At 51.6% G+C, this 19,833-nt stretch overlaps 3 protein-coding genes across 8 annotated transcripts; 2 read left to right on the top strand and 1 right to left on the bottom strand.

Moving 5' to 3' along the window:
- Positions 1-28: 28 nt before the first annotated feature.
- Positions 29-5,941, top strand: Pusl1 (pseudouridine synthase like 1). Of its 5 annotated transcripts, none has more exons than XM_026790024.1 (8): positions 29-204; positions 838-895; positions 1,000-1,187; positions 1,346-1,495; positions 1,574-1,744; positions 2,655-2,709; positions 2,780-2,873; positions 3,193-3,280. In XM_026790024.1, exons 1-8 carry the CDS (start codon positions 110-112, stop codon positions 3,204-3,206), a joined length of 825 nt encoding a protein of 274 aa, XP_026645825.1. In that variant the 5' UTR covers positions 29-109; the 3' UTR covers positions 3,207-3,280. The 5 variants fall into 5 exon arrangements, with proteins under 5 accessions (XP_026645825.1, XP_026645823.1, XP_026645827.1 ...); XM_026790022.1 differs by having other exon boundaries at positions 2,780-2,942; XM_026790026.1 differs by lacking the exons at positions 2,780-2,873; positions 3,193-3,280 and adding an exon at positions 5,926-5,941 and having other exon boundaries at positions 2,655-2,779.
- Ints11 (integrator complex subunit 11) lies at positions 3,516-15,214 on the bottom strand. Its single transcript, XM_005368695.3, has 17 exons — positions 15,097-15,214; positions 12,622-12,719; positions 12,109-12,182; positions 9,889-10,117; positions 7,051-7,149; positions 6,940-6,974; positions 6,494-6,632; positions 6,017-6,081; positions 5,359-5,548; positions 5,122-5,205; positions 4,823-4,912; positions 4,576-4,738; positions 4,381-4,488; positions 4,237-4,298; positions 4,021-4,163; positions 3,822-3,951; positions 3,516-3,734 (listed from the first exon to the last, which is right to left on the bottom strand). Exons 1-17 carry the CDS (start codon positions 15,122-15,124, stop codon positions 3,669-3,671), a joined length of 1,803 nt encoding a protein of 600 aa, XP_005368752.1. The 5' UTR covers positions 15,125-15,214; the 3' UTR covers positions 3,516-3,668.
- Positions 15,215-15,343: 129 nt separating this feature from the next.
- Positions 15,344-19,087, top strand: Cptp (ceramide-1-phosphate transfer protein). 2 transcript variants are annotated; one of them, XM_026790044.1, is made up of 4 exons: positions 15,344-15,598; positions 17,191-17,401; positions 17,536-17,668; positions 17,846-19,087. In XM_026790044.1, the coding sequence occupies exons 3-4, from the start codon at positions 17,547-17,549 to the stop codon at positions 18,372-18,374; spliced, it is 651 nt and encodes a 216-aa protein (XP_026645845.1). In that variant the 5' UTR covers positions 15,344-15,598; positions 17,191-17,401; positions 17,536-17,546; the 3' UTR covers positions 18,375-19,087. The 2 variants fall into 2 exon arrangements, with proteins under 2 accessions (XP_026645845.1, XP_005368751.1); XM_005368694.3 differs by lacking the exon at positions 17,191-17,401.
- The last annotated feature ends 746 nt before the right edge of the window (positions 19,088-19,833 follow it).

Raw genomic sequence — 19,833 nt, 5'->3', positions numbered from 1 at the left:
AATGAGGCCGGCGCGCCGCTGCCCCGCCCCGCCTGTCACCGCCGGGGAGCGTCGCCAAAGTCCGCCGCCGCCTGCACCACCCGCTGTCACCTCCAGGGAGCGTCGCTAAATGCGCCGCTGCACCCCGTTGCCTGTCACCGTTCTCTGTCCTCAGCCACCGGGGTCAAGCAGCTGGGCCGGCCGCGGCGGTTGGGATTCGGAGAGGTCGGCCCGGCTGCGGGAAAGGGAAGGGCGCGGTTGTCTCACTTCGAGCATCCCTGTCTTGGTTAAACTCAGGGAATTTACAAAACAACATTTGGGAGCGCTCAGTCAGAACGCGTAGACAGACACATTCCGGGAGGACGGGACGGTGGCGGGGAGATCGGGAGTGAAGGGGTGAACAAATTAAGGAGGACACTCGTGCTGAAACAACCCGTCACCGCGCCCTGTGAGGCAGAGGACAGTGAGCCCCTTCGGGCCCGGAGGATGGCACTTCGCACCCGCTCCCTAAGCTTGGCCCCGCCTTCGTTGCTTGGTCCGGGAGGCCGGGCGGGGTGAGACGAGTGAGTGCGCAGGCGCCTCGCGGCGGGGCAGGGCGGACCGCGGGCCACGTGCAACCGCCCCGCCCACCAGCTACTCCACCATGGGTTCCTGCGGGACTGTGGGTTCTGTGCGCGCGCGCTACCTCGTGTTCTTCCAGTATTTGGGCACGGACTTCAAGTACGTTTCCCTGTCATCACCTCCGGTGTCTCCACTCGGGCTCGCAGGGGGTTCGCGAGACGCCCGTAGGGGCCGAGACTCCAGGCGGGACAGCTCCCGCAGACGCTACCGATAACTCCCTGCTGTATCTCTCCGCAGTGGGGTCGCGGCCGTGAGGGGTAACCATCGCGCTGTTGGGGTGCAGAACTTCCTGGAGGTGAGCTGTTTTTTCTTGGGGACAATGGGGGGGGGGAGAAGCAGCCGACAGCCCCAATCCAGGCCCGCACCCATTCCTGCATGCCCGCCCCCTGTCCCCTGCAGGAGGCCGCCAAGCGCCTGAACTCCGTTGAGCCCATCAGGTTTACTATCTCCAGCCGCACTGATGCCGGAGTGCATGCCCTGAGCAACGCGGCGCACCTGGACATCTGTCGCCGCTCAGGCCTGCCGCCTTATTCCCCGGAGGTCGTGACCCAGGCCCTCAATACCCACCTGAAGCACCGCGACATTCGGTGAGCCGGGGATTGAGTATGGTTCTGGTCTTTGTTCTTTACTAATGTACCCCACACCCCACTGTGAGGAAGTCTGAGGTCCAGAACGACATTGTATTCTGGGCAACTTAGAGGTGAGTGGGAGATTTCCCAGGATGAGCCAGATCTGTTTGCCACAGAGTACTGAAGGCCTTCCGAGTGCCCAATGACTTCCATGCTCGCCGTGCAGCCACCTCCAGAACCTACCTATACCGTCTGGCCACAGGCTGCTCCTGGCCTGATCAGCTGCCTGTGTTTGAGCAGAATGTATGCTGGGCTCTCCAGACGAAGTGAGTGAACCAAGAACGGGAAGAAAAGGTTCACCAGCATCTGGCTGGGCCCTCCTCAATGCTTATCTGCCTCTGCAGGTGCCTGGATGTGGCTGCCATGCAGGAGGCTGCCCAGCACCTCGTCGGGACACATGATTTCAGTGCTTTCCAGTCTGCCGGCAGCCCAACCACAAATCCCGTGCGCACACTACGAAGAGTCTCTGTGTCTTCTGGTCCAGCCAGCCTATTTACCCTCCCCCAGGAGAGCAGGTGAGAAGTGTGCTTTGCACTATGGTCTGCTGCTGGTCTAGAGGCCACCAGGATTAAATTAGACCTCATAATAATCCCATAAAAGTGGGATGATGCCCTGGGTGGTGGTGGTGCACTCCTTTGATCCCAGCACTTGGGAGGCAGAGGCAGGCTGATCTCTGTGAATTTGAGGCCAGCTCCATTTACAGATCTAGTTCCTAGACAGCCAGAGCTACAAAGAGAAACCCTGTCTTGAAAAAAATAAAACAGTAAAAACAGCAGGCTGATGCTAAACTGGTATACTGGTCATCCATAAGGCCTAGAGGGTGGAAGGTGCTGGCCACTTAAGAGATGAACCAGTAGCTTTCCTGTCTGGCTGGGGAGCACAGGGTAGAGAATGTTGCCTTTCTGAGGACCCTGCCATGCCCATAGCTCTCTGTAGCAGATGGATTTGGCAGTCATTGAAAAGGTTTCATTGGAGTAATAGTTCCAGTCCAATTTGACAGACTGCATAAGTTCTCTGCCTCAAGCACTGCCTAGTGGACTTCCCACCAGGAACCAACTGCTGACTTTGAGAACACTACAGCTAATGCCAGCCCCCAGGGGAGGAGGGACTTGGCCAGGGTTCCTGTCCTACCTCCACACCCATACTGTGGCCTCTCCACATGAAGGAAAGCTCAAAGCAATTGCTGTCTCCTGTGCACAGGCTGATGACTCTGTTACATAGTTGTCTGCTTATATAGACTGCAGGGAAAGTCATGCAATACCCACTCGATCTCTGGAACTGGTGGTCAACTAGGCAAGAACCCACGCTGGATGGATGAGCCTTTAAACCAGAACTTCAATCTTTATCTTGCCTGAGGCCACATGGTGGGCTAGGATGGCTGGGGCTGGCCTGTAGCTTGGACATCAAAGCCCTCTGTGTTCCTAGGAAGCTGCAGTTCTGGACGCTGGAGTTTGAAAGCCAGTCTTTCCTGTATCGACAGGTAGGCTGTACTAGACCCTCCCAAGGTGCATCAGATAGACACCTGTGACCATCTCAGCTCTCTACTGCAGGTACGGAGGATGACAGCTGTGCTGGTGGCTGTGGGGCAAGGGACTCTGACACCTACACAGGTGAAAGCCATTCTGGAGAGTCAAGATCCCTTGGGCAAGTATCAGACTCGAGTTGCCCCAGCCCGTGGCTTGTTCTTGAAGTCAGTGCTATATGATGATTTCGGTAAGAGGGGATGGGATAGGAAAGACCTGGGTCCTCACTGAGGGCAAGGGGCCTTTTAGAGGCAGTCAGACCCCCCCACCACCACCACCATACTTGATGAGAATCCAAGCACCTAGTGGGGAAATCAGTGACAGTGGAAGAAAGGACTTCAGTTGGGGACCAGTGACCAACAAGCGTGGTGGCCTGGGTTGAGTGGTCCACAGGTGGGGTCTCTGTAGGAGTTCTGCTCTGACCGAGGGTCTATCTATAGGTCCTACATCCTGAGCCCTGTAAGGTCCAATGTGGAAACGAGCTGACTGTACCGTCAGTGGAGGTGAAGAGCCACACAGCAGACTGTCTGGCCGACCGCCTTACTCAGTGTTTACTGCACTCAGCAGAGACTAACCCACAGCTTTGTGGGGCTCTGGCCTACCTTCCTGCAGCTCCCACCTCCCCAGTCTTTCCACCGTGGACATCACTTTGTCACTAATGATGGGGTGACAGGCAGGAAACAGCTGTAAGCACCCAAGTAGCTTCTGTTTTCCTGGGAGCCCCATCCTCTAGGGATAAGGGAGTAGGAATAAAAGACGGAGTAAAAAAGGCCTGTGTATTACTGTAGCCAGCCTGTGGCTCTGATCTTGTCCCTAGGACAGAATCTGTCTCAGGGCACCCACTTCCCAAAGCCAAAGTCCTGGTCCTTCTGCTGGACAAACAGGAGACAGAGTGGTGGGTTACTGAGGTTGCAGGTCAGCTGGGCGCCTGAGGAAGGCCATTCTTGAGCAGTGCTGTGAGGAAGCTTCCCAGCTCTTCATCCTAGAAGAAAGGGAAGCACAGTTACCCACGGACAACCTAATGCCAAGGAAGTGAGGCCCCAGGCAAACCACTGACACCCATCCTTACCTGGTAGGTCCAGGAGACCAATAGCACCTTAGTACCAGGGTCCTCCGAGTGAGCAGCAGCCTGGATAAGAATGGACTCCACAGTCACAGAGCCATCAGGGAGGTGCTGTACACAGTGGTCCTTGAGGGTGCTGTAGAGAGGCATAGTAAGATCCCTGCCTCACCCTGCCTGTAGGGGTGGGGGCAAGGCCAGGGCGCACCTCTTGAGGTGACTGTACACACGTAGGGCTGTTTCTTGCTCTTTGCGTGTGTCCTGCAGGTGCACACGACAGGTAAAGCGCAGTTGGTGCTCAGCCAGGCCCAACTCTTTGAGGGCTTGCTCTGAGGATACCAGCCGGAAACTCTGTGGGGCAAGAACAAGCTGGTCAGAGGAAGTAATGAATGCTACCCCCCCCCATCACTCTTTACACACTTACACTGTCTTTCATAATTAGTGTGCCATGCAAGAGCCGAGGCTTTTTGGCCTCAGGGAGCAGTCCTGTGAGGAAAGGAATACTGCAGTCAACACAAGCACCAATTACCTGCCTCCCTCGGCCCGTGTCCCAGTCTCCCCTTCATACCCTGCACCATTTCCCGCTTCAGCAGCCCCAGGGAGATGCCTACAGGAATGCTGGGGCTCGTGGGCAGCGTCACTGTCTCGCCATTGGCTGGCATGTAGCAGCTGACTCCTGAGGAGAGTGATACAGAGTCTCAGTCTAGGCTGCCAGCCTTGCCTGTACCATCCCACAGGCCATCCCTGCCCACCAGCTGCCTACGAAATTCCTGCTCAATCTTCTGCCTCAAGAACTCCATCTTCTTGGCCTCGCCATGCACCAGCAGCACACTCTCCGGCTCTGCTTGTCCCACTAGTTGCATGATACCCTTGGCATCAGCATGGGCACTGAATGACATGTATTCCACTTGCATCTTTACTTCTAGCTGTGGTGTCACAAGATGCAGGCAGTTAGCAGCAGCAGTAAAAGCCTGGGAGCCTTGCTGAGCCCAGGACAGGGAGGTACTCACCACCTGACGCCCTTCCATCTCCAGTTTTCGTTGCCCACTAAGGATCTTGTGGCCCACAGTGCCTTGCACACAGTAGCCAGGCATGATAACCTGAAAGCAGAGGTGGCCTCCCAACATAAACATTTCCTCTTGGGACAACCCCTGACTTGAATACTCAGACTGGGCTGCTGCTGGTAGAACACAGCAGCAGCAAAGTCATTATGGGATTAAGAAACAGAAAGTTCAAGGGCCAGTCCTTCTGTACTCCAGTTCCCTAAGACAAGCCCCATCCACTTTGGGAATTGGCCCCAAGCCCTCACCATGTTCTTCTCATTTCCTGCCCACTTTCGGAAGATCTGCAGAGATTGGCCAGCATGCAGCATTCCAGGTGTGGCAAACACAACCTGCAGGATTGACAAGGGTCAGAAGAGTAGACCTTTCCTCCCAGGGCTGCAATAAGCACCAGGTTATTTCAGGAAAGAGGCTCTTTCCTGAAACCCCACGAGCAGGGATCCTTGAAGGCCAGATGAGGAAAAGCTGCATTGGTAGGGCCTTACCATGGGACCTGGATTGTCAGCAAATGTCCGGTCAAAGGCTTTGATGTGCTTAAACTCAAACATGTTCCTCTGGACAAAAGTCTTACGTATCTTCTGGTTGGTCCAGGTGATGAAGAGCTTATAGTAGTGGTTGGCCTTCTCTGTCAAGCCCGTAGAGAAGTAGATGGGCACCTTCAGGTTCATGCGTTCCCTGTGTGTCCACCAGCCCAGTCAGTGCAGGGAAGACAGAGTTAGCCTGCAACTTGTAGCCCTGTGCCTTCGACTGCTATGGCCAGGGCTGAGTTCAATGTCCCTTGAACTGAACCCTGTGCTGTCTCTACCCTGATGACCACCAGGCCAGACCTCTCAGCTTATATCCTATAAAACAAACATGGGAGTGGAAGGGGTCCCCAGAGCTCATGTAAGGAGACTCAGTAGTCCATCCAGTGACAAATGCAGCCCACAGCTAATGGTTCAAATGTGATGTACCAGTACATGCACAGTTCCACCCAGGACAGCAGGGCAAACAGTACTGTATCCTGGACATACAGTACCCAGTGGTAGTCACTGCTGCCTTGTTCTCCACAGTTCCACTGTGCCTGGCAGTAAGAGGAATCGTCTATGCAGAGCCTGTTCCATGCCTTCCTGCCCACCCTGGAATATTCCTATTTGTACCTACCAGAAGGTCTCCAGCAGGATGCACAGCTCTTGTGCCCGGCCCAGTGCAAACACAGGGATCAGCACCTGAGGGCAGGTGAGGCTGATTCAGGTGGAAGCCACTGGCCACACTACCCCTCCCTGAACACAGCAAGTAGCAAGATGCTCACTATATACACCCTTGCTGGCAGGCTAAATGATAGCGTTCAGATAGCATTACTGCAAAGGGATAGCCAGACATTTAAGAACTACAGGGTTTTACACACACACACACACGCCACACGTAGAGACAGCAGGAACTATGAGAGGCTCCTGAACAGCCGTTCATGGGATACAAACATGAGGAAATAGAAGACTCTGGAATCTGTCTTCTCAGCTCCAAATAAACAGTAACCCCCACACCCAGAGACCCTGACCACATGGAGGGCAGTAAAGCCTGCTGGAGACCATACTGTGTGGCCAGAGCAGGCACACACCCAGAGCTGGCTAAAGTCAGTACCTTCCCACCACGCTCCACAGTCTCATGAACTTTCTTCAGGAAATCTCGCTCTCTGCAGCGTTTGGAATCCCGGATAGTTGTGGCATACGTGGATTCTGTGATTAGCAAGTTGGGGCGACACTTGTCAATCCATGCAGCCCTACAACAGAGATAGAAATAGGCATAGTGGGTTGCTCATGGCTGCAGAATTGGGAGCAAAGTGGACTGTAGCCCCAACACAGCACATCTCTAGATCACCCTGACATGAGCCCTCTACATGGCCCGTCAAACATCGTGACAGCATACTCTTAGGGAGACAACAGGAGAAAAGAGCCTCTAGCTCAGACTTCCACAGGTACTTCCATAATGCATGGGAGGACCACGGAGGTGCTGAGCATTTAAATGCCCACTATGATGCCTCTTAGATTCCAGGAAGTTCCCATGGGGTGAAAGACAGGCCTACTCACCCCAAATGCCGGTCTGGGGTCATGTTATAATCACCCTGGCAAAGAAAATGAGAATGAGGAAGGTGTCTTTTTACCCCAGCAGCTTCACTCAAGCCAAGTACTTGCACTGACCGTGTAGACCACAGACTCTGAGCCCACTTTAATCTGGAACATGGCTGCCCCCAGTACATGGCCTGCATAGTATGCTTTGATTTCCAGTTCATCATCCACCTGCAGAAGAAAAAATGGTCTCAGGCCTGCAAGGCAGGGAGGAAGCAGGAAGTAGATGATTACCTTAAGCCTATCAATCCATTCCAGTTTCTCACAAGAAGTCTGGGGCTTAACCAAAAGCAACTACTCCTAGGGGTGGTAGCACAGTAAAAACAAAACCAGGTAAATAAGGATCTAGAAGCCACTCCTCAACTAGACTAAGTATAGATAAAGCCACAAACACTACAAAAAAAGAAATTCTAAAACTAGGAACTACAGTAACCCAAATTAATTCAGTAGGTATGCACACCTTTAATACCAGCACTTGGGAAGCAGAGGCAGGTAGATCACGGCCAGCCTGGTCTACAAAGCAAGTTCCAGGACAGCCAGTGCTACACAGAGGAACCCTGCCTTAAAAAACAAAAAAAAAACCAAAACCAACAAAAAAATTCAATAGGTCGAGATGGGTATTGTGGTACAAGCCTGTAATCCCAGCACTCTGAAAGCTAGGCAGGATAGTATGAGTTTAAGGCCAGTCTGGACTACACAGCAAAGTCCTACCTCAAAGAAAGAAAGAAAAGAACTGAAATAGGATTTAAAACAGTGAATAAAGTCAAGAGAATAAATGACTAAAATGTTGAGGAACTGCACATGGTTGAGTTCTTGGAAGGCTGAAGCAGGAGGATGGAAAGTTTGAAGTCAGCCTGGGCTGTGCAGTGAGACTGCTTCAAGAAAACTTTTTTTTTTTAATCCAGTATGAAGCATAACACAAAGAGGGCAATGGAAGATTACAGTGAAAAGATCTAAAGTTAAGTTACTCAGAGTCCAGGAACATAGGCAGCAAGAATCAGATATCAAGCTCCTGTACTATGCCAGAAAGTGGACTCAGTTTGTCCTGCATTTCAAAGGTGGTGGAGAGTGTCTTTTTTGTATTCGTGGAAGAGGCAGTAAAACCATGAGATGTCACAACATAAACTGCAGGGTGGCTGAAGAGTAGACTGACCAAGGTCCATCACAGCACAACCTGCCAAGGCCAAGGGAAAGCAGCCTAAACAAAAGGAGCAGAGTATCCCAAATGATACGGGTAAGATAACTATCATCCTGGAACTCTGCATCTCATGAAAAATGATCATGGAAGAGCTTCAGGGAAGACAAGACCACAGGAAGCAGAAGAAAGGGGGCTATGTTGGAGGGTATGTTCTGAACATTCCCTCCAGATTGAAACATTTGCTCCAGGAAAGATGAGCAGGCTCAGAGCCTCGGGGGGTAAACAGGAGGTAATGAAGGATCACATTCTAAAAGAAGACAAGCTTGGAAGAGTCTTTAAACTCCCCACCAACAGTGTAAATGGGAGGCAACAGTTGCTGGAATCTGAGACTCGGGAGACAGGGATAGATAACACGTCTCTAACTTCCAGCCACAGTTTTTGGGGTACCGGCCCTCAGGGCATGTGGGAGCTGACAAGCTGGAAGAGGCTGCTTGCTCTCTTGCTCTGGCTCTTGTTTGGCATGAGGGGAGACCGGGAACGATGGAGAGACAGCATGGGATCAGCGGCGGTTTAGCCTTTCTCCGTATTTTGTGAGTTAATAAATCAGTTTTATTTACCTCTGTGTGTTCACACATTACCGGTCTACAGAGAGAGTTCCAAGACAGACAGGACTACATAGAGACACCCTGTATCAAAGAACAAACAGACAAACAAAAACAAAAAAAACCACAGAAATCCCAGGTGGATGAAAGAACAGAACCCAGTTTCTAAAATTCCAGCTGGCCAGCCCTCCAAAGGTGAAGCTGCCTGGCCCTCAGCAGCATGCAGCTAGCCGGGCGGGTGGCAGGAACACAGCCCGCAGCTCCATCAACAGCCCCCCATAATAAAAACTCTATTAAAAAGTTTATCTACCTACCTACCTGCTTCCCCAACTAATATCCTGGTTGCATTTTTTTGTCAACTTGACCTGAGCTAGTCATCTGAAAACCCTGTTTCAAAAAACCTTGTGGGTGCTGGGAATCAAAGCCAGGTTCTGTGGAAGATCAGCCAGTGCTCTCTTACACTGAGCCTTCTCTCTAACCCCACCATTCACTTGACTAATGACTGAAGTGGGATGGGTCAGCCCACTATGGGTAGTGCCACTCCTGGGTTGTATTAAGAAAACAGGCAGCCAGGCAATGGCGGCACATACCTTTAATCAGAGCACTCCAGAGACAGGGGGATCTCTGTGAGTTTGAGGTCAGCCTGGTCTACAAAGTGAGTTCCAGGACAGGCTCCAAAGCTACAGAGAAACCCTGTCTCAAAAAAAAAGGATGGATGGTAACATATAAAGCAAACAAAAATTCTAATAAGAAACAGACAAATCCACAATTTCTGGAGAATTTTGCTAAATTAAACCAGTCAACCAGTCACTTGACCCATACATATATTACCGTCTGGTACTGAGTACTCAACCAGACAGGTCCATCTTGTCCTGTCTCTGCCTCCTTATCAAATGACAGGCCAAGATATCCAACGAGCTGCATACACCTCAGATCCCCCCCTTGGGAGGGGAGAGGACAGGCTGGCTTATGGAACATTGCTTGGGCAGAGCCAGGTGGGAAAAAGCCTTGATCACATAGCTCTGTGAACAGACATACAGACACACCACATATATGGCTAGATACTCGCCCATTGCTGTGTCTTGATGACAGAACAGTGAGTTGAGGTGGCCTGGGACCAAGGCTCTACGGCCTTTCAGACTACATGGAGAAAGGGACAGGAATCCTGACCTGAACCGTCTGGTGCAGGTGAACGGCTACCACCTTCTTCATACAATCCTTGATCATCTGAGAAGTGAAGAAATTTGCCTCGCCCTTCTTGTCCACTGCGATCTTGCGGTAGTCTTCCAACAGGATGGGGCAGATGGCCTGGGTGGGGTGGGTCATATAGATGGGCCCATCGTAGCCCACCATCTCACTGAAGTAAGGGAGTGCCCCACAGTGGTCCAGGTGGAAATGGCTGGGGGAATGCGACACTAGTCAGCCTGGAGCCGCTCTCCCAGCCAGCCCACTTCTCAGCCCAGACCTAACATAGATCACTATCATAAGATCTAAGATATAGATCACTATAATATAGATCACTATCGTAAGTACAAGAGTCAGAAATGAATAAAGTGTCCCAAATGAGCAGTCTAAACACCCAGCAAAGCAATATGAAAATTAGTAATTAAACCTGAATCGGAATAGGCATGGTGCACATTTATGTAATCTGAGCATTGGGAAGTGTAGGCAGCAGTAGGAGTTCAAGCCAGCCTCTGCTACAGGAGACTCTGCCTTAAAACAACAACAACAAAAAAGCAGTCAGGTAGTGGTGGTGCACACCTTTAATTCCAGAACTCAGGAGGCAGAGGCAGGCAGATCTCTGTGAGTTTGAGCCCAGCCTGGTCTACACAGCAAGTCCCAGGGCAGCCAATGCTATACAGAGAAACCCTGTCTCAAAAAAAAAAAACAAAAAAAAAACAAAGCAGCCAGGCAGGTACAGGCCTTTAATCCTAACACTTGGGAGAGTTCTCAGTTTGAGGCCAGCCTGACCTACATAGTGAGATCTGGGACAGCTGGAGCTAGTGAGACCATCTTGAAAACAAATCTTAAATAAATATATCAATCAGGTGTTGGCAATTGAAACAAACAATAACAAAGGGTTGGGAGATTACTCAGTTGGTAAAGTGTCTGCCTCATAAACAAAGGACCTGAGTTTGATTACTAGCACCCATATAAAAAGCACATGTGCTTACACTACCAGTGCTGGGGAGGTGAAGGCAGGTACATCCCTAGGGCTTGCTGGCAGCAATCCTGGCCTAATTAGTGAACTCAGGTCTAGTAAGAGATCTTATCTCAAAAAAAAAAAAAAAAAAAACCAAACCAAACAAACCCCACAAGGGCTAGCCAGGCATGGTGGTGCACACCTTTAATCCCAGAACTCAGGAAGCAGAGAAAGACAGATCTCTGAGTTTGAAGCCAGCCTTGTCTACATAGAGAGTTCCAGGACAATTAGGGCTGACACACAGAAAAACCCTGTCTTGGAAAAAGAAAAGAAGAAAAAACAAAAACAAAAAACACAGGGGGAAATAACACGTGAGATTGTCTCTAGCCTCCTATAAATACATACACAAACACACCATCTGAATCAGACAGTGACAAGTTGGTAAGTAAATAAAAGGCAGGCCAGCAAATACCACACTAGGAAAAGGGCCACTATCTGTCCTAGTGGAGGCAAGAGAGAACTGAGTCAGCTCAGGGCAAAGCCTGGGAATACCCTTCCAGAAAGAGTGGGCCCATCAACCCAAAGCAGGCAGGTAGTGAGTGATCCATGTCTAGAAGGGACCAAACACTAGAGCCTGAGTTACCAGGACACAGCTTACCAAGTCAGGCTGCCGTAGGCCAAAGGACACCCTGGCTAATGGCTGCAGGGTGGGTGTTGAGAGGGAAGCACTACAGTCAGAGGGCCCACTCGACTATGAGTGACAACAGGGACTGCGGAAGGGATGGGCCCGGGAGCACCTGGCAGTCATCTGGACAGACATGAAAATGGGAGCCAAGGAGGATAGAAAGATGTCTACCCTTGCTCAGCTCTGAGCAACAGGAATTAGCACTCTTGTGACAGCAAAGAAACAAGAGAAAACAAAGTTGAAGGGGAGCAGAGCAGAAACGGGAGGAACTAGTGAGAGGGTGTGATCACGGCTGCCGGGTGCTGCTGGGAAAAAGTCTCATGGGGTCTTCTAGGCCCCACACTTGGAAGGTGAAGGGCGCATCTTGGCACTGGCTACCCTAGCTAGGTCTCTACTTCCTAGGCTTTAATTCATGGGACTCAAGGGCACAGACTGCATGCACAATCATCTTCCTGGCTCTGAGGCAATAACAGCCACTTTGCAGAGTGAGCCACAGTGCAGCTTGGCTATTAGCCTCTACAATAGGGTATAAGGAAGGACATCACAATCCTGAAGAACCTACCTGATGATTACGCAGTCTAGAAAGTCAGTCAGCCGGCCACTCTGGGTGATGTAGGAAAAGTCTGGGAATCGCCTCTGATGAGACAAGAGAAGAGTTGGAACACAGCAGGCTACCCAGGGTCTCCACAAAGCAGGAGTGGCGCACCCCAGGGAGTGACCCCAGCAAACCCTTACATCAGTGGGTTTACTACTGGCTATTTGTAACCTCGTGGAAAGGTCAAGCTACTAGCTGACCTCACAAACAAATAGCAAGTAGTTAAGCCCAAAAGATCCAATCATCACCAGCGTCGAGGAACCTCAAGAGGCTCATCTCAGCTGGCCCTACTTTTCAAGCATCATGTGACAGGGTCACCTGTCCCCACCCAGCATAGGTATATCTGTCCAGCAATGCCCCCACTGCCCACCTGCTCCATTTGTCCCACTCTAAGGTCCCAGGAGTCACACGGCTAGCTAGAACATGACTAGAAAGAAGGTTGTGGCCCTTGCTGCCCTCCGTACCCCCCAAAGTACTCACATCATCATTGTAGCCCATGTGCATCCCACAGTCCAACATGACATTCTTGCCGGAAATGGAGACCAAGATGCAGCTGCGGCCCACATCCTGGCCAGCCCCTGCTCAAGAAGGGCAGGTGAGAGACAAGGCCAATGTCCCTCCCTCTTTTTCCCCAAGTTTCCTTCCCACACTATTGAAAGGACTGATCCCAACTGAACACTGCAGGCCCTAAGACACATGGAAACAGGCCCTTTCCCACGCAGGTACGGGGACCGTACAGTGGGGAGATACTCCCTTCACCACACTTTTCTGCACAGCTCAAAGCTCTAACAAACCACTAGCAGAACAGTAAGCACTGGCTGTGGTCCCCAACACTGAACAGAAGCAGCCACTACTCTGTGGAATATCACCGCTGTTTCCCCAGACCTTAGTCCAGGCTGCAAATCAATGAGACTTTCTTCTCTTGCATTTCTTCCTGAAGAGGCTGAGGCCTGGATCCTGAGTTTTAGTGTTGCATGGGGCCATACCCATAGGGCCTAGTCCAGTCATAAAGAATCATGACTCTGACCAATAACTGGCCCCGGCACAAACAGCCCACTTTAGTCGGTGGGTAGCATAGGCCCCACACCACTGATCCCCTAGCTCAGCCTCAATGGAAGTTCCTCCCATGGTCTTGATGACTAAGTAACCTTCCCAACCGTTCAGCCCACGATCCTGACCACACTGGACACAGCTATCTCCCTCACTTAGTTGTTATCTCCCTCGAATCTGGGTTCATAAGGAGTGATAAGATCCAAGTCTCAATAGGGGTCTGAGAACAACCGATAGTCTTGTTCCCATCTTGGATCCTAGAGTCTCCATCTGCCGACTTCAGGCACCAAGCACTATCAGTACCACAAACATCAGCCATGGTCCAGCCTGTTTTCCTTTTGTAGCCAGCCACAATGAGGCTGGGGAGGAGTTGGTCTCAGGTTCTCCTGCAGGCCCATTCCTACCTCCTCAAGATGTGTAACCCCTGAGGGAAAGATCTCCCCCCCACCCAAGACAGGGTTTCTCTGTGGCTTTGGAGCCTATCCTGGAACTAGCTCTTGTAGACCAGGTTGGCATCAAACTCAGAGAGATCTGCCTGTCTCTGCCTCCCGAGTGCTGGAATTAAAGGCGTGCGCCACCACCGCCCTGCTGAGGGAAAGATCTTAGGGACCCTCCCCTTAATACCTCTAGGCCTGAAGTTGTCCTAGGCCCTGAGGCCCTTGAAACATTTATAGCAGGGGAATGGCTGCCCCCTTACAGGGAAAACCTGACACCACAGGAATCCACAGTCACACAAAGAATGCTGCCAGAATATGCTTTTTGGAATTATAAAGCCCGGTTCTTGGGCATTGGCAAATGTTCTTCCCAAAGCGACTTATGATTCCAGGAAAGAACAGACGCCTATACTGCAGAGATGTCAGGCATCGGAAGAGACAAAACTGAGAAGAAAACAATGGATACTACCTTGTCTGTACATCTCTGCACAGTGCAGACTTAAATCCTAGGAGAACGAGGCAATTAAGCATGGAGTATTTTAGGTGGAGATTAAACAACTATGCCAAAAATGTCATAACTGTGGCAGGAAACAAAATAAAAATTTCCCAGTGGGGGCCAGGAGTCAGGGAGCCGGGTCTATGAATATGCTTGATCTTGTCTGATCATGTAATCTAGTTAGTACTTAGATGGGATGGGGTAGTCAGGATGAGAGGTTGGTCCTGATGAGGTCCTAATGATGCAGCGAATTGGGGAGACGAAGTTCTAACCAAGATGACCTAGGGATATGGATCATAGAATGAGCAGGTGCTTCCAGCACCCTGGCAACACATGCATGAAGAAAAGCCCAGGGACGTTCAGGGAGGTTCTGGAATGCCAGATTTCAAATGGTTGTTTCCTCCTACACATCATACGTTGCTGTTAAGACTTTTAGGAGCCTAGGTTTTTATTTTCTACGATGAACAAACATACTTTATAAAATTCGGGATAAACCAGACACAAAGACTGAACTGAAGGGCGATAGCAAGCAACCTGGGCACCATAAGCAGGTCGGGGAGGTGAAAAGAAAATCAAAAGTGAGAAGAAGCCCGAGCGCAGGAGTCTTGAAGCAGCAATACACACGCAGAACAGAAAAATCTCCAGGATGAGTTCTGGGGCTGAATTTAACACCACTGACAAGCTAAAAACAAAGGCAATCAATGCCTGCCCGAGACCCATTTCACCTCACAGCCACCTTGAGCTTCAGGGTCTCCTTTACGTCTCGCCGCTAGAAGCCTAAGTCAGAAGCTGGGCCTCCGTAACTCATATCGGACCCTAGGACCAGGAATCAACCCCATCTCTCCAACCCCGAGACAGGCAGACATTGGGCGCACAGCTGATGGAGGACTGATCGCTGGCTGTATTACTAGACTGCTATGTGGGGACCAGCCCGACTCGCCGGACGCCGCAGAAAACGATCAGACCTGGACTCACCCAAGGGCGTGACTCTTATTTCAGGCATCGTTCCCACAGCCCGCGTGCACCGCCCGCAGGGAGACCTTAGAGCTCCGCGAGCGCGGCCCGGCGTCCGCAACAGGCAGCCGCGACTCCCACACACACACTGCGCAGGCGCAACCGCCAAGACGCCAGCTTCCTTCCTCACGCCGGAAACGCGGGCCGGTCCGTCGGGTTCTAATTGGACGACCAGCAACCAATTGGGATGGCGCGGCAGCGAAGGGCGGGGTAGGGGCTGAGCCCCTGGGGCTGCAACTCAGGACTTGTGCCCAACCGCAGTCTTCGAGCTGCCTCTTAACAGGCTGCGGGCGTGGGACAAGCATGGGGACGCCTACCTGACACGATCCAGGCCGCGGAGTGCATCTCCATAGACAGCCGGAAGGGACGGGCAAAGACTTGGCTCCCACAGCAGCCTCATTGTAGCTTTCGTCAACCCTCTCCATCACCGGCCTCGGTCCCCCGCCACAGGAACCCGACCCAGGTGAGATTTGCGGGCCTCTCTGAACGGCCCTAGCTCCCTACTACGCCTGGGTGTGTTTGCTGTGTGCTTGCTTATGGGGCCTCCTGCCGGACTATCCACCCTGTCTAGCTTAGATGTGCCCTGCTTCACCTTCCGGAAACTGATGAGTCTCCCTCCCTTCCTGTTCTTTCCAATGTACCACGGACAGCTCTAAGGGGCTACCTGGCTTCTGATATAGGCTCTGGGCAAAAAGGCCTGGCTGTAGGATTGTTAGATGGCCAAGAGATGAACTGTAGGGCGCCTCAGAGACTGTCTGCTCAGTGGGCAGTGCAGACGCTAAGAGAGGGGTGTGTAGCAAGACTCTGGCTGTCGCCATCTTTCTAAGGCTGTCCCTGACACCTGAACACAAGGTGAGTCCATTTCCGGGCTCAGGGTCTGGAACTTGTGCCGGGCATCCAGTCCAACCCATGGGGCCATATCACCGCTCTGACAGCCTCGCTCATGGACCGGGAGACATGCAGACCACATTCCCAGAACTGAAGGACTGAGTCATAGGACTGTGTGAAGGAAAAAAAAAACAAACTTGCACACAGATACCCCTGATAAGGATGGGGTTTTTTTGCTTTGTTTTGTTTGCGGGGAGTGGGGGGGCTGATGGTACAGCGGTTAGGACAGGGATCCAGCACTAAGGGACACAGGAACCGCCAGAACTGATGGTGAGTATTCATGCAGGACGTAGGTGAGATGCGACCACGTCTCACAGGGCTGGTCCTGGACACCAAGACAAGGTTCTTAGGGTACCAGGGAAGGTGGGGGCTGGATGCTTGGAGTTATCCATTCAAAGTATGAGCACAAAAGGAGCATGGGGCACAGGCTTGTAGTTCTAGCTACTCAGGAAGCAGGAAGATTGAAAGTTAAAGGCCTAGTCAGGTGTGGTAACACATGCTTTTAATCCCAGCACTTGGGAGGCAGAAGCAGTCAGATCTGGATTCAAGGCCAGCCTGATCTACACGGTGAGGTCCAGGACAGCCAGGCTAAAATAAAATAAAAGATTAAAAAAAGAAAGTTAAAGGCTTGCTTGCTTAGGTTATTCCCTGCCCAGCATACAAGAAGCTCTTAAGCTCAGTCCCCACACCTGAAGATAAATGTGGGAACTATAATGTTTGTGGGGTGACTATAAAAATGCCTGCAGAATTCAGAGCCCCGCCTTACCTTAAGGCCTCTGCCCTGGATCCCTTCCAGAATGTTCTCTGAAGCTGGTGGGAGGACTGAGAGCAATCCTTCATGTGTGGTAAGACCTTTGCCCCAGCTACCCTGTTGTTTAGGGATTGCATACCATTTCAACAGCAGGAGCGTCCATCTGTCTGTCTAGCAGATGCCAGCCCACAGCCTCCGCTTTAATTTGGGGACTAAAACCTTGATCAAGGAAGGGAAAGCCCTGTTCAGCCACCCTTCCCACTCTCCACGGGGAAGAATCACTTGCTTTTTTGGAGTCCCAGTTTTTGTTTTGGTACAACTTCCCACCAGAATGCTGCCCTGATATGGTGAAGTCCAGGTGTGGCCAGGAGGACTATGCCTACCTTTTGGAAACATTCCTCTAATGTGTGGAACAGGTGCTCTAGGAAGAGAAGAAACAGAAAAGCAAGAAGCAGTAGGAGCTGCAAACAGTGTGGCCACGGAGTCTCAGGTCAGGAACTGACCAAATTACTAGCTGAAGGGCAAGGAACAGCTATGTCAAGATCTGTGGGTACAGGATCCATCAAGGGCACAACAAGGTCATATTGGCTTACAGGAGAGCTTTCAGCTCCTGAGGAAGGCACTCAGGTAAAGGGGTGATTCTCAGCAAGTCGTTTCAGCACCTCACTTCTTTCAAGTCTTCCCAACCCCTTCTTGAGAAAATGAGCCACGCTGAGATAAGCCAGCATGATGACTACACATTCTGTGTAAAACTATTTCAGCTCGATAGAAGATGGGTGACCCAGAGTCGGATTTCAACCTCAAAGTCATCCTGGTCAGCTTCAAGCAGTGTCTTACTGAAGATGGACAAGTGCTGCTGGACCATTACATCACCAGCTGGAAGGGGCTAGTCAGGTGCGTTTCCACGTGGAACCCCTGCATCCCACAGGGCACAGGGACGTGGGCACAGTGAGCAGACAGTTTCCATAGCCTTCCTGCCCCGGCCTCCAGACACATCCAAGGTAAGGTCTCCTGCACTGCAGGCTGGCTGGCCCTCTAGGTAGGGCCTCACACTTATACTTCCTTGCACAGGTTTCTGAACAGCCTGGGTGCCATCTTCTCATTCATCTCCAAGGACGTGGTCTCAAAGCTGCAGATAATGGAAGGTCTGAGGAACAGCCCACAGGGTGAGCACTACACCAGCTTACAGTCCATGGTCGCCTACGAGGTGGGCAACAAGCTGGTAGACATAGATCGCCGCTCGCGGCCCCGATACCCTAACTCGGGCTGCCGGACTGTGCTGCGCCTGCACCGTGCTCTGCGCTGGCTGCAGCTGTTCCTTGAAGGCCTGCGCACCAGCCCCGAGGATGCTAGTACCTCCACTCTCTGCAGTGATGCCTATAACACCACATTGGCTGCCTATCACTCATGGATCATACGTCAAGCTGTCACTGTGGCCTTCTGCACCCTGCCCACACGCAAGGTCTTCCTCGAGGCCATGAATGTGGGCTCCTCTGAGCAAGCAGTGGAGATGCTGGGAGAGGCCCTACCCTTCATTGAGAATGTGTATGACATCTCCCAGAAGCTCTACGCTGAGCACTCCTTGCTAGACCTGCCCTAAGGGTGCTTCCCCTACTCAGAACTGGGCTTGGGCAACCTGGGGCCTCTCCCACAGCAGTGCTTTCTGGATGCTGCTGTCCCCCTGAAAGCTGGGCTTGTCGAGGGCCATGGGCTGTGAAGAGAAAGGCAGCGGCAGCTGAGCCAAGTGAGGTGGGTGGTAGCTGTGCTCTTGGTCCAGGATAAGACCATTGAACTCCATTTTCGTCCTCTGCTTCAGTTATGTGTGTGTTCAGTCAGGCCTCATTGAAGTTGGATGGCTCATGGAGATGATGAGGGAGGAGGGCCGTGTTCTACCTCCCATGTGTGGGATCTGGAGGTTCTGTCTCCCCCACAGTCAATATGCCCGGTTGGTGCGTATCCTACCTAAGACATGGCATCCGTGCCAGACACACAGCCCTGGGCCTGCATGCCTGGGTCCCCTTCATATTCCAGAAGCTGTCCTTTGGTAAGATGAGGCTCCTTTGGCAGTGACGTGAATACCAAAGACCCCTTTCCTTGCCGTTCACCTGCCTCCTTGTTAGCCTCTCTGCGTATTAAATAGGCCCTGTCTCCTTGGACATGGAAACCATTGAAACTGCTAGCTGAGACTTCCCCAGGAAAGCATGCTCCTGTCAGTGCAGCCTGCTTCACAGCTTCTGCAATAAGTATCAGCCTTCAGAAGGTGGCCTCCCCCAAGACTCTAAAATAAAACGTCAGTACGAATTGGCCAAACCACGCCTCTCTCTAGCCAGCTTGCTGCTCCTGTCACCACGGTACTCAGGTGACTTAGATAGGATATGACTTGTGGAAGGGGCTAGGCCCCCTTGTCTAGCTGACAGATGGCCATACCCAGCATGGTTGACACCCAGTGCATAAGACCCTAACCTCTCTCTCCCACTGGGTCTTAATGTTAAACCCTAGGACAGTGTCCCCATTGTAGGTGATGTCTATAAATGCAAACTTTAGGACCTATCCCTTTCCTCAAGAACTATGATATATGTAGTACTTACAACATAAATAAACTACACCTACATGATTGGGTATGGCATTCTAGGATGGGTCACAAGTGTGCCAGGTGCCTGATTACATGGGGAAGAACCTAAAAGTACCTACCCATACGGGTGGGGAGGGAGTTAACCCTAGGGATCAGACAGACTGAGGGCTCAAAGGGCAATGTGAACCAGGAAAGCATGGAACATGTCTAGCCAGCAGCCAGAACCACAGAAACTGCCATGCATTTGTCCTTGGTGAATCTTAGCTTGATCACACACATACGCTGAGATCTGTATTATCTCCATTTTACAGGCAGGAACAGAAACACTTGGGTCATTCACCTTGAGGGGCTAGACTGAGAAAGGTCTGTGTGACAAAGCTGGAGAAAACTAGAGCTACTTTCTACACAATATCCACCTAAATAGCGGGTACATGATGAGTGGTGTCTTCCTGGTACTCCACCGTACCCAACTCATCTGCTTAGGCTG

The sequence above is a fragment of the Microtus ochrogaster genome, unplaced genomic scaffold (genome assembly GCF_000317375.1).
Source record: "Microtus ochrogaster isolate Prairie Vole_2 unplaced genomic scaffold, MicOch1.0 UNK38, whole genome shotgun sequence".
Classification (NCBI taxonomy): Eukaryota; Metazoa; Chordata; class Mammalia; order Rodentia; family Cricetidae; genus Microtus; species Microtus ochrogaster.
This window is presented reverse-complemented; position numbering and strand designations above follow the sequence as displayed.

Coding starts and splice junctions, on each gene's coding strand:
- Pusl1 (XM_026790021.1), top strand. CDS start 110: ATGCGCCGCTGCACCCCGTTGCCTGTCACCGTTCTCTGTCCTCAGCCA. Junction 205..837: donor GGCGGTTGGGATTCGGAGAG/GTCGGCCCGGCT, acceptor ATCTCTCCGCAG/TGGGGTCGCGGCCGTGAGGG. Junction 1,745..2,654: donor ACCCTCCCCCAGGAGAGCAG/GTGAGAAGTGTG, acceptor CTGTGTTCCTAG/GAAGCTGCAGTTCTGGACGC.
- Ints11 (XM_005368695.3), bottom strand. CDS start 15,124: ATGCCTGAAATAAGAGTCACGCCCTTGG. Junction 6,975..7,050: donor CAGAGTCTGTGGTCTACACG/GTCAGTGCAAGT, acceptor TTTCTTTGCCAG/GGTGATTATAACATGACCCC. Junction 5,206..5,358: donor CTGACAATCCAGGTCCCATG/GTAAGGCCCTAC, acceptor TCAATCCTGCAG/GTTGTGTTTGCCACACCTGG.
- Cptp (XM_005368694.3), top strand. CDS start 17,547: ATGGGTGACCCAGAGTCGGATTTCAACCTCAAAGTCATCCTGGTCAGC. Junction 17,669..17,845: donor AGCTGGAAGGGGCTAGTCAG/GTGCGTTTCCAC, acceptor TTCCTTGCACAG/GTTTCTGAACAGCCTGGGTG.